The 12,983-nt window shown below is 42.6% G+C and overlaps 1 protein-coding gene across 1 annotated transcript; it reads right to left on the bottom strand.

Annotated features, from left to right (window-relative positions):
* Window positions 1-628: 628 nt before the first annotated feature.
* Window positions 629-1,648, bottom strand: LOC142492368 (trace amine-associated receptor 3-like). The gene has a single exon (XM_075595015.1). The coding sequence runs from the start codon at window positions 1,646-1,648 to the stop codon at window positions 629-631; it is 1,020 nt and encodes a 339-aa protein (XP_075451130.1).
* Window positions 1,649-12,983: the final 11,335 nt, after the last annotated feature.

Here is a 12,983-nt window from a genome sequence, read left to right as displayed (position 1 = left end):
AGCACTTCAAATGTGTCCCAAATCCACAATGTTATCAAAATGCGTTTGTGTGTTTACATGCCACCTATGTTAGGTAACTCCATTACTCGCACACAATATAACCCTAACATGGCCTGAAACTGACTGAAGGAAGTGTTGGAATCAACATTATTACTTAAAAGTCACAGTAATGGGATTACAGTACAGGCATACCCCGCATTAACGTACGCAATGGGATCGGAGCATGTATGTAAAGCGAAAATGTACTTAAAGTGAAGCACTACCTTTTTCCCACTTATCGATGCATGTACTGTACTGCAATCGTTATATACGTGCATAACTGATGTAAATAACGCATTTGTAACAGGCTCTATAGTCACCCCGCTTGCGCACAGCTTCGGTACAGATAGGGAGCTGGTATTGCTGTTCAGGACGTGCTGACAGGCGCATGCGTGAGCTGCCGTTTGCCTATTGGGCGATATGTACTTACTCGCGAGTGTACTTAAAGTGAGTGTCCTTAAACCGGGGTATGCCTGTATGTGGTTACAGTACAGTTTGTAATAAACACAAAGACATTTATCTATGTAATACTCAAAATGTTTTCTAATAAATAAATATTTTTAAATGTTGATATTTTTTGCCCATGTGTTTAGTGAGTTTCAGATAGATTAGCTGTACAGGAGTGAGGGTCAAAGATTTTGCCGGAAATTATATATTTCAATGCTTTTCTAAACCATGGATAAAAGAATCCATATATTAATGGATTACATGTAGAGTTTATATACCCAAGCCAGTTTAAAGTGTCAAACAATACTTCAGGTGTAGAAAAGTTTAAGAATGGATCAATTAAAATTGTAATGAAAACAGGTGCCCAGCACATTAGAAATACTCCCATCACAATACCCAATGTCTTTGCAGCCTTGCGGTCTTTTTTCTTGGAGATTTGATTGGCTACTTGATCTTTTTCCATTTTGCCAGCCATATTTCTTAGCATTTTCACATGTCTTCGAGATACTATAAAAATGTTGATATAAATTGCTACCATGATTGAACCAGGAGCAAAGAAACATGTAAAAAACATAATTAAAGACCATAATTTGTTGAATGTAATTGGGCATAGATTGAAGCATGCTACTAAAACCTCATATCCATTTATTCCAGATATATGGGAGTTTGATATAACCACCCCAAAAGCAAATATAGCAGGCACTGACCAACAAAAAATGACCAATCTCTTTATCATTGGGATGGTCATTTTAATAGGGTAGTGCAGTGGATCACACACAGCATAAAACCGGTCAACGGCAATGGTACATAGATGAAAAATAGAAATGACACTTAGCATCAAGTCAAAACTATAGTGAATTTTGCAAAACATGTTTCCAAAATACCAGCATCTTTCCACAGATCTTACCATGCTGTAAGGCATTATTATGAGGCCAACGAAAAAGTCAGTGGCAGCCATTGACAAGATAAGAAAGTTAGTTGGGGAATGAAGCTGTTTGAAATGGGCAATTGAAATGATTATACCAAGGTTCCCAAATATGGTAATTGTGATGGAACCAACAATAAAAATGTACATTGCCAGGCGGACACCAAAAGGCCTGTTAGTTGAACAAGAAACGGATGCATTTCCATACTGAGAGCAAATGGGATCCGTGCCATCCATGCTTCAGACTTCTGAGTTACCCTGTGCGAAAGGTAGGTTCAATCAGCTTTCAGTTCTAAATTGACAAAAACAGAATAAAGTTAACGTTTATAATTTAACTTTGCATTGAAATTATATTTAAAACATATGCCGTCCTACTTTACAAAATATGTGCAGTTAAAATATCTGTGTGGGTTAACCAAATAAACATTTACTGTGAAAAGAAAGATCAGACTTTCTATTATGTTTCCTAGCCCATTTACTGTACCTTTCTCTCTTTAAATAGTTTTGAATGATCTTACTGTTTTATTTTTTACACTAACCACAACTACTCTCTAACTTGTTGTACCTCCATCTTGCTATATCTTTAAATCACTTCTTCCGGTGTATCCCACTGTACTTTGCAAAATACAGTATATCCATCTTGCACCATATTACGATGCTGACACACAGTTTCGCTCGAGTAAGCTTCCCCAGAATCAAACAGATGGATATACAAGGAGATATAGGGGGCACCCTAAAACTTGCATACAAACCTAGAGAAAATGCTGGAGAATATATTATATATATATAATATATTTAGGAGCCATATATTCTACTACTGCTGCCCTTATCCACTCATCCCTATGAGCTTCTGCGGTACTCATGAGTGCTTCAGGGAGATAAGGGTAGTCATACCCATGAGAGCATCTGAACCGCTGATCTAGCACTCTCTCTGCATGGCTACTCTTCATGAGATTCTGCCCACACGCCCTGCCTGGCAACACTCAGAAAAGTGGTCCCTCCTGGAGAGAAGCATAAAAATCCTCCTTCTTCTCTGGTTGCGCAAACAGCCCCTGGTCCATACGTTGGCTATGCTTCCTCCTAATTTCTGCCTCTAGTTCTGGGGTAAATTTGCCATTCTCTCACCAATGATCTACGTGCTCGCCCCTCTCCAGGACAAAGCATGTCAAGCAAGTGCGGCACATAACCCCTAAACATAGGATCCCACCACTGGTACGGCTACTGCAGCAAGGCAGATACAAATTCTCAACTACAATCTTTATTCTTTTATATGACAAAGACAGGCCAAGTAATTATAGCCAAAATATACATTCTTGTTTAATAATGTCCTTGTCATGTAGTCTATCATGCATGCCTCCTGTCATCTCAATATGTCTTTCTGTCCCATTTGAAGTGTTCTGCCTTGCATTGTGTACATGTTCAATGCTACTTAAGAATAAAGAACTAATAATATATATTTGCTTTAGCAGCCATGCTTATCTAACTAGCATTTTCTTAAACACTATGTGAAGTCATCAGAATAATAGCACTCACACTTGAGACCACTTAAGGTGAGTAATTCAAAAAGTGTAATTTTCCTAAAATACATCTTTAGTGGAAGTAGGGACAGGCAAATAAGTGCGAACAAATGTGGGTCATAAACCCATTGAGAAAAGGCGTGTAGAAAAATAAAAATGTTAAAGAAATAAATACAACAGTCCCAAAATATGAGGCGCATGAAGTCACCTGTACTGTACATTCTGACATGTAACTGGGGTCTATTCTATATTCACCGAAATGGTCGCTTGGTCCAATTTTGAACAAATTTCCCATTGGCCACAAATTGACCAAAAACTGCCGATCATTGGCTTCAGGGGATGTAGAAAAAAGCCCTTAACACACTAAAATACAAGCAAAATAGTGCATGACATGTGTAGAACTTATTGGTATATTGCCACATTGAATCTGGAGTCTGTACTGTTCACTTTCCTACACTTTATTTATTTTTTAATCTGATGCTTGATCAAGAGATATAAGCATTTGAAATATTAAGTGTGTGAGAGGTTACCATGGTAAGCTCAGATGATAGGTATGGGGGGAAAAATCATGATTTTAACACCATTTTCTTTAGGGCACGCTCGAGGGGCAATATACTAATATTATATGAGGAAAACTGAAACAGGCTTCTGAGGGGGAGGTGTGCTGATTTTTAACTCTTTCAGTGTTGGAGGGTCATGACACTTTTGTGTCCACCGACCCTCTGGCACGTCCTCATCACGTGCCCGCTCTTCGGATGTGATCAGTTTTCTGTTTCGACCATTGGGTCGGATTTTATGGGGAGAGGGCGGGCTCTACCCCCAACCCCTTTCAGTGTGGTTCCATCCAACTCATGGAGCCCTAAACATTTAGCAAAGGCCAATGGGGTGGCATTTTTCTTGACGTACTCCTTACGTCATTAGTGCACTGAAGGAATGAATGATTCTGATAAATGTTATTTTATGATTTTATAGGCCGGCAAAGAACAGTGTCAAATAACATTTCTGCTGTTATCTCATTTGTACTGAAACGCACAGACCTCTAACAATCATTGAGAGTACACTTATTTGTATTGCTTTATTTATCATTTTTATTGACTGTTAGCCATGGAAAATGGAAGAAAATTGAAAGATTGCCGTTAACTACACCTGACAGATTTTAAATATATACTGAAAAACACATTGACCTACATTTACTAAACTTTACTAATTATATTGCTGTTCATTTAAAACGGAGTTATTTGTACCATGAGATTTAAGAAATGTTTAAGGCATAAATAAAGCAGCGATAACTCTCATTTTATTACAGCAATAAGTGTGAGCTAGATATAATGCCAGGATTGCAAATAATGCAAATGAATAATGAATGGATAATTACCTATTCACATGCTACTCCCTAAACTCTGATATCTGGCGATATTGAGCTATCGATTAAAAAGATGGCAATTTTTTTTATCCCCAACCCATTGCTTGCATTAGGCCTATCTTGTCTGTGTATGGAATGGCCACTGTAGGTAAAGGCGAGATTAGACTAGTCGACATACAGTAGAATGGATGATAAATTAGACATAATATTAACAATGTTCAATTTATTAATACATATTAATCCCTTAGTGGCCTGCTAGTCATGGCCAACCATGATCACTTGAGCTACTAAAGGCTGAACATGTGCACACTCATAGATGTTATGTATTGTATTTGTAGGTTTTTTTTATGTTGTATGTTAACCTCTTTGGTGCTTGAAAGCATCCTTTGCAGTGCATTAGTAGCCTCAGGCATCAAGGAGTTAAATACTTTTCAGCCATGGGGTTTTGCTAAAAAGGCCCATTTCTTAACCCTATGGTAAAAAAGAGGGATTTCTCCGACCTCCCTCCCACACACACACACACACAATTGCATCTCTGGTAATGCAGATTTCTATGAGTTAACGCTTATTTATATCACTTGCATTATTTAACACTGTTACCACTTTTATGATGTGTGCAAATAGGACTGTAAATCACAACCCATTTACGAATATATAATCCTAAACATAAAAATATTGCTACAATCTCAATGTTTTATACAATAACTCACATTTTAAACACAATTTCGACCTTTTGTAAATTTAGACCATTGACTGAAGAATCAGTTGTTTAAAGGCTTGCAACGTGTTCTGGTTTAATATCATATTTGTGTTGGTTACAAATTATATACCATCGCAAAAACGAATGTTTAAGCATAGCATCAACTGTTTTTCAGGAATGCCCTAATAAAAGCAAAGGATGAGCTAAATAATGTATCCGTTAAGCAATACATTTAAAGAATTAAGATTATCTACTTACAGACCAATTGTCTTCCAATGAATATCCTGCAAGATCTGTGCAAATATAAAGAAGACGTTATAGGCATATACGATTCTCGTAAGTAAATAAATAAAAACAAGACAATTAATTATTTTACCTTAAAATGTGTCCTATACACAATCTGCAAACACCATGTTACTTATATATAGTAGATACTGTAGAAATGCAATGCACCATTTATATCGTACACTATTTAACCAAGGCACTTATATTTTGTACGATTTTAATAACCAAGCAGTCATGCAAATCCAATAGTTATAGTTTGTATTTTAAAATGCATTGACGTTATCGGCATGAGCCAAACAAGGCAGTGGAATGCTCATTGATCATCTCTTTTATAACTTCACCTGGAATCTCAAGAGGTGACACAGGTGAAGGCAGATAGTTCTATTTAGCTAAGTAATTAATCCCAATGTAATGATTTCTCTGGTGGTTTGTGAATGAGAGCTACCAAAAAGCTTGTAAAGTATTTTCCTCAGAAAATACATTATTGATTTGATACAGAACCTTCATATACAGATTTAGCAGGCATTATTGCACCTGCTGACATGTTAGCCCGCCCCCTTCCCCATTGGTCCAACGCCTTTTTCACATATGGATAATGCCTTTGGAATGGTGGTTGGACCCGCTGGCGCATTGTGTGTGTCCCGCTGCAACACGCCGGTGGTAGCAATAATGGCTGCTACATTTGTATATTAACTATATTCTGAAACACCAAGTTAGTTGTACGTAATAGGTCCTTAATTTAATAGTATCTTTTTATTTACATAGAGCAAACCAGTCCATTTAAAACTTCACAGAAATATGTTACTAATACACTAATACAGGAAACAATAATACAAATAAGTGCATTATACAGTACATAAAAGTAAACACAAGGAGAATGGAGTCCATCCACCAAAGACCTTACAAACTACATGGGTTATTGTGAGACATAAAGAAATAAAAGAATACAACCTTCTTACCTCCTGTGGGAGAGATCAGCTCCATAGTAAGATGAAGCAGCAGTATGGCGTCGGACATGTTATGGTTGGCATGGCCCTTTAGACTGTCCAATGCGTATACGGTGGCCATCTTGGGGTTGGTGCAGCTGGAAGGAAGAGGCAGGGACAGGATTTCCTCCGCAGTACAGGGGTAACCTTGTCAAAGTATCCGGAGTCAAGAAGGAAGCGAGTGTCTGGGGAGCCTGTTAAGCTACCAGACTAGGCCCAAAGCCTGCCCCTAGGCCCCAAATAGAATGGGTGCAGGGCTGGCCCTATACATAGTAGCTCTCGGTAGCTAGGAAACACAGCAGAGCAGATCGGATCACAGAGGGAAGCTTCCCCCATCCGCTCGTGTTACCAGCCACCATCCGGAACTTAAGGTGTGAGCGGCTAGTTGTTGGAGACCCCACAGTGTGGAACCCTTCTAATATTCTTGCCTTTGCTGGGACAAAAAAACCCAGTGTCATATTGTTAGGAATCGGCGTCCCCTGTGTCCCCCACACAGAACACGCTCTACCTTCAGGGAGACCCTGGATGCACGGCGCAACCCTGCGTTACCGGCCTCTGAGGCTCCTCGTTTCTGCCGCCGTCACGGGATCGCCCCCCTCGGTGAGTCCGCCGCTGTTCCCCCTCCTCAGCGCCTGGCGCGTTACCTTCTCCCCGCACGCACGAGCCCAGTTTCCTCCGGCGCGGGTCGCACGCACACGCGCCTTACGGAGCGCGCGCACAGTGCACACTCTTCTTCCTGCCCTCCGGATCTCAGGCTCTGCCCCCGCATGCCGCGCGGGCGTACTCATGAAATACTAAGATCCACCTGGCTTGTAATGACTGCACCAATCCGGAGAGTCTTCCTGCAGTTGCTCCTGATCTGCCCCTGTTCCTGATTGGACCTCCTTGCTTTATGTAGCTTCTCTGTACTCTCAGTCTTCGCTCGACATAGTCTCTGCATGGATGTTACTCTGTCTACTCTTTGATTTCACAGGTTCTGACACGGCTCGTACGACTACACCCTTTGGCTCTCGACCTCAGCACTCCTCGGATTACGCACTCTCTGGCTCCCCTCGAACATGGCTTGGACTTCGACCTTCCTCCACTCTCAGCTCACTGACCTCGGCGTGACAATCACGATTCTACTTCTACACCTGGTACCGGCAAGTATTGTCTACCTTACTACATCTGGCCTGGCAACACTTAATACCACACTCCGGACAAGCTCCCTTTGCTGTGGGTGCCTGTATTACCACTTCCCCCTTCAGCTCAGGGGACGGGTCTGGTCTGCGGGCAGCACCGGCGTAACATTATGTCAAGCCCACAAGATGCAGACCAGACCGATCTAAGGCAGTTTCTCTCCAATCTGCTTCAGCAAAACCAGGCCATGGCAGATCAAATTGTTGCACTAATACGCCAGGTCGCAGTACTCTCCACCCGAATACCTACTGCAACCCCGCCTGATGCTAATACCCAGTCCACAAGTGCAGCTAGCAGCTCTGATGTAAGGATTCCACCCCCCAAACTTTACGCCGGCAAACCGCAAGAATGTAGGGGTTTCCTTAACCACTGTGAGGTGCAGTTTGAAATGGCCCCTCATCTCTACAATACTGGCCGTAAGAAGGTAGCCTACATTTATAACCTCCTACAGGCAGCGCCCTAGCTTGGGCTTCCCCGGTCTGGGAACAATGTTTTGACATTACCCAGGATTACACGGTCTTTAAAGCAGAGTTCCAACAAGTGTTAGATTCCCCCGCACGTTGGGAGATGGCTTCTGTTTCTCTCCTTCAGATCACTCAAGGGCGTCGTATGGTGACGCAGTACGCTGTGGAATTCCGGACCCTTGCCGCCGAGACTAACTGGGAACAGAAGGCTCTTGTCTCTGTGTTCTGGCAAGGCCTGGCCAATCCCATCAAGGATGAACTTTCTTGTCAACCCAGGCCAGAACAATTGGAGTCCCTAATCGAACTGGCAGTCCGAGTGGATCAACGTATCAAGGTACGCCGCTCTGAGCGGCAGCGCACTCGCTTTCATAATTTCCAAGCTCCTTTCCTCAGTTAGCCCAGCAGTACTCCAGCACTTCAGTACTCCAGTGCTACCACCCCTTCCCATCCTGCCCTAGATTTCACGGAGCCAATGCAATTGGGGGTAGAGCGCGCCTGCACACCGATACGCAGTTCCGCCATGCTGGGGGATTGTGTTTCTATTGCGGGTCCGCTGAGCATCTGGTTCAGGAATGCCCTCTATGTCTGGGAAATGGGAACACCCAGAGAGTACGGAGGGGCTCTCTCTGGGTGTAATGTCTCCACGTCCCCTCCATCAGGGAGAACTCCCTAAGAAACTGACCATACCTGTCTCTCTTTTAGGTGAGAGCTTTCAGTCTTCTACCGCGGCTTTCATTGACTCTGGAGCAGGTGGGAACTTTGTGGATCTAGGATTCACCAGGCTCAATCACATACCGCTCGTGAGGAAGAAAAATCCAATCGCACTCGTCGGAATAGATGGATTCCCCCTTTCTCCAGCTTACATCTCCTTAGAGATGGCTCCCCTGCTTCTTACCACGCATCTTCACAAAGAAACCGTAGTTATCGACGCCATCCATGCCCCTCAAACTCCCATAACCCATGGTCTTCCTTGGTTGCAGCTTACTGTAACTACCCACTCATCGACTGGACTTCCTCTACTCCCATCACTTGGAAACCGAGGTCAGGCGAAGCCCAGCAATAATTGGCCAATACCTCTGTCCCTGAGGTTTTCATTCCTCCTGTCTACCATCAATTCCGGGACGTTTTCAATAAGGTCCAGTCAGACCTTTTGCCACCTCATAGAACATACGATTGTACGATCGATCTTGTTCCAGGTTACTCCTTAAATCTAAGACCTACCCCTTGTCCTTACCTGAATCTCTGGCCATGGATGAATACAGTATATTCAGGAAAACCTCAAGAAAGGTTTTATTCGTCCTTCTAACTCCCCACCAGGAGCTGTTTTTTTCTTCGTAGAAAAGAAGGATGGTCGTTAAGACCTTGCATCGACTACAGGGGTTTGAACTGTATCACCATTAAAAATCGTTTCCCCCTCCTCCTCATTACCAAACTGTTTGATAAATTACAGGGGGCCAAGATTTTCTCCAAGTTGGATTTACGTGGAGCCTATAACCTGGTACGCATCAGGCAGGGGGATGAATGGAAGACGGCCTTCAACACACGTAGCGGCCACTATGAGTATCTTGTAATGCCCATCGGCTTATGTAATGCCCCCGCTGTTTTCCAGGACTTTATCAACAACGTTTTCCGTAAAGTACTCAACATTTTTGTGATAGTATACTTAGATGATATCTTGATTTTTTCCAATGACCTCCAGGACCATATATGCCACACTTCCTACGTTCTCTCTTGTCTCCGTGAACACCATTTATACACCAAGCTGGAGAAGTGCACCTTCCACCAGACCTCTACAAAATTCCTATGGTACATAATTTCCGATGAAGGTTTTATGATGGATCCCGGTAAACTTCAAGCAGTGACGCAGTGGCCAAGGCCCAATTCCCTCAAGGCTATATAACGCTTTTTGGGTTTCGCTAACTACTATCGTAAGTTTATACGTAATTTCTCTACCATCGTGGCACCTCTCGCTGCCCTTACAAAAAAATGAGCCGATCCTTCGTCTTGGTCACCTGAAGCCATTGCCGCCTTCGAGATACTCAAGCAAGCCTTTATATCCGCACTGTGACAAACGCCCCTCTTTTGTAGTGCTGACGTCTGTCTGGGATCTTCCCGACACAGTCTTCTAGGGTTAATTATATGAATAACCGGATCATACAAAGCATTATGTTGTTTAACTCAGGCTTCTGCCTGCTTTATTTTCATCCCAGTAAGGGACTGCAGCTTTAACAGGTGTAGGCAGGAGGCACTCAGATATTAACCTTCCGTGGTTTACTCATATCAGTGTTATAGTAGTTCCCACACTGTTACTTCAAGAAACAAAAACCACATCATATAAACAAAATCCTATCCCATTCAGGGATCTAACTACACAGCAGAATCAGGCTCTCTAACTGCTGCTGGGCCAACTAACCTGGTTCCCCAGCTTAAAAACAATGCCCTCTCATTTAGATACAGCAATAAGCATTTGTTTGTCTTATCTGTTCGTGGTGGGAACTCGGTCCCAAGTGTCCAGGCAAATCCTCTGGTACTGTGATACTTGAAGGGGGCGTCCTCCCCGAACTGGATGCAGGGGAGCAGCGACACCCCCAGCCCCCAGGCTCTAAGAAGAGAGACTGAAAAGCAACCCTCACTGCTCTAAATACCTGTGCTAGTGATTAGGAGAGCAGGTGAGGGAGAACTAGACACATTGTACACTGTGGTCTGGATTTTCCATCCACCACCCTGAGTAAATGTGAAGCTGTGGAATGGATCATTTTGCACTATTCCTGCACTTTCTGACCTAAAACGGGGCAGAAAGCTGCCTAACATCTTTGGACTATGTCACATATTCCCCTCCCTAGCTCACACCTACTGGGGTGAGCGGCCATGGACCTCACTGGGGTGAGTGTCCTACCTGAAATACTTGAGCTAACTCCCCAGTACAATATTAAGCATTCACATGACACGAATATTAACTTTTTTCACGGCAATTATGGACAATAGGTTTCGTCATAAGAGACTATACTTAGCAAACATATTTTGTTGCCCTCTATTAGGGAACTATTTTCAAAAATATATTTCTAGCAACAAATTCCTATAACCCAGGATATGATAAATACACTCACAAAACCGGACAGTTTCTATCACCTCCCTGGGTTTTTTCTTTTCTACTTTAGAATATGAACCACATTATATATTTACCAACCAAAAAAGGCATTTTTTTTCCCTATATTGTAAGCTACCAATATTTTTTATTTTATTTTTAAACTACAGCCTTGTAATCTTAAGGGCCGTCAAGCCTGTATATTAATTTGTAGTTTTACCTACAAAAAAAAATACAACAAAAAAAAAATACAACATTGCAATATTTACAAAAATGCTTTTCTAGGGCATAGTATAGCATATACTGTAGTAGTGAATTATGTTGCAAGGGTAAACTGTCTGTCCGCACGTGTAACCCAATTGGTTAGTTCCACTATGTTTTTTTTTCCTTGACTTCCAGTCCATTACATCCTCTGTCTTCATTTTAACGCTTTCTGTCTCTTGCACATGGTCAGACTGTCTCTTTAGCTTCTGACGGAACTCTGGGGCCGGTTAGTCTTTGTCTTTATATTGTGGCCCAGAGTGGCGAGATCTGGAAAAATTCAAGGCCAGCGTTGACCTTCGTCGCTTTTGCTTTGCAACCTTTGAACCTTTATGGTAATCCTTACTGCCATATATTTTCTCACGACCATCTTCACTCTCAGAGATTTGGGATTTTCCCTTTGGGGCAATTATATGGTACTTAGAAGATGAAGCGCTAATTACCTGGAGCACCTTCACCTTGATGGGGCTCTCACTAACTCCGGCTGTACCCTGTGGCTTTTTACCTTTGCAGTCGGCAGGCATGTAGTCTTGGGCCTCTCTTTCCTGAGGCCTACATTTATTCATGCAGAAGTACCGCTGGATAACCAGTGACGCATTTCTCAGGGTTTGATAGCGAATCCTGTTCTGTGTCATCCTAGTCAGAGACTGAATTTTTATAGTTGCTCCTTTCATAATGAGGAACCTGTTTCGTACCATACGGGCACGGTAGAATGATTGAAGAACACAGGCTGCTTTATTCCGGCGATTAAACTGACGAATTTTCATCCCTCTGTAGGCAGCCTGTAGGATGAAAGTTGCTTTCTCCTTTTTCAATACGTTAAGTTCCTCCGCGAGAGAATTCTGTTTTGTGCATACATCTCGCAATTCTGTTCTCAGAGCCTCAATTTCTTCCTTGTGCTGGCTCAGAGTGTGCATCAATGCATTCTGTAGTGCTTCCTGCACTTCTAATTTTTCCTGAGTCAACTGTTTCTTCACTTTTTCTGCTTGGTCAGTTAAATCTGAATTTTTCATTTTCAGACTCTCATTTTCTTGCTTTACAGTCTCTAACTCACTCAGGGCAATCTCATGGGTTTGATTCAACATTCCCAGCTCTGTGTTCAGACTGTGGCCCTCCAGGCGTGAGTGTTGCACCTCTGTGCTGAGTGCATGAACCTCTTGTAGAGCCTTCCCGTATTTCTGTTTTAGGATAGCAATCAATTTGTCAGACTTAATCTGTTTTTCATTCATGGTGGCAGTTACGGTGTTGGCCTTTTCTAGACTTGTCGTCACCTCTTCCAGCTCACTCCGTAAGAGAGAGACTCTGTTTTCTTCAAAGCCTTGTACTCTTGTAAAGCTGGGAGTATACACCTCTGTAACTCGGCGTTCGCTTCTCGCTCCTTCATCAATCTCTGCCACAGGACTTCATAATCATGGGGGGCAGCTTGGAGTGCAGAAAACAAAGCCTCTTTATCCTGGCTAAAGGATTCAGCTTCCCTTTGCTCCTCCTTTTCCTTTGCCACTGTTCCCGTGAGTTTGTAGTATGTGGGAATGAACCCCAAGTGTCCGGTGCTTCCAATATCCACAACAGGACTGGTATTAGTGGTGTGTAGACAGTCTCTGGTACATGTATAGAGAAAAATGAACAGCTACTGAGCAGGCCTGAAGATCCTGTGTGGAGGAGAACAACAGCCAGGCTCTGACAGATAACGATATAAAGTGCAACCTGGGTGGGGGGCTAGTACACAGGGGAA

The sequence above is a fragment of the Ascaphus truei genome, chromosome 4 (assembly GCF_040206685.1).
Source record: "Ascaphus truei isolate aAscTru1 chromosome 4, aAscTru1.hap1, whole genome shotgun sequence".
NCBI lineage: Eukaryota > Metazoa > Chordata > Amphibia > Anura > Ascaphidae > Ascaphus > Ascaphus truei.
The sequence above is the reverse complement of the archived record's forward strand: the minus strand, read 5'-3'. Positions and strand labels throughout refer to the sequence as shown.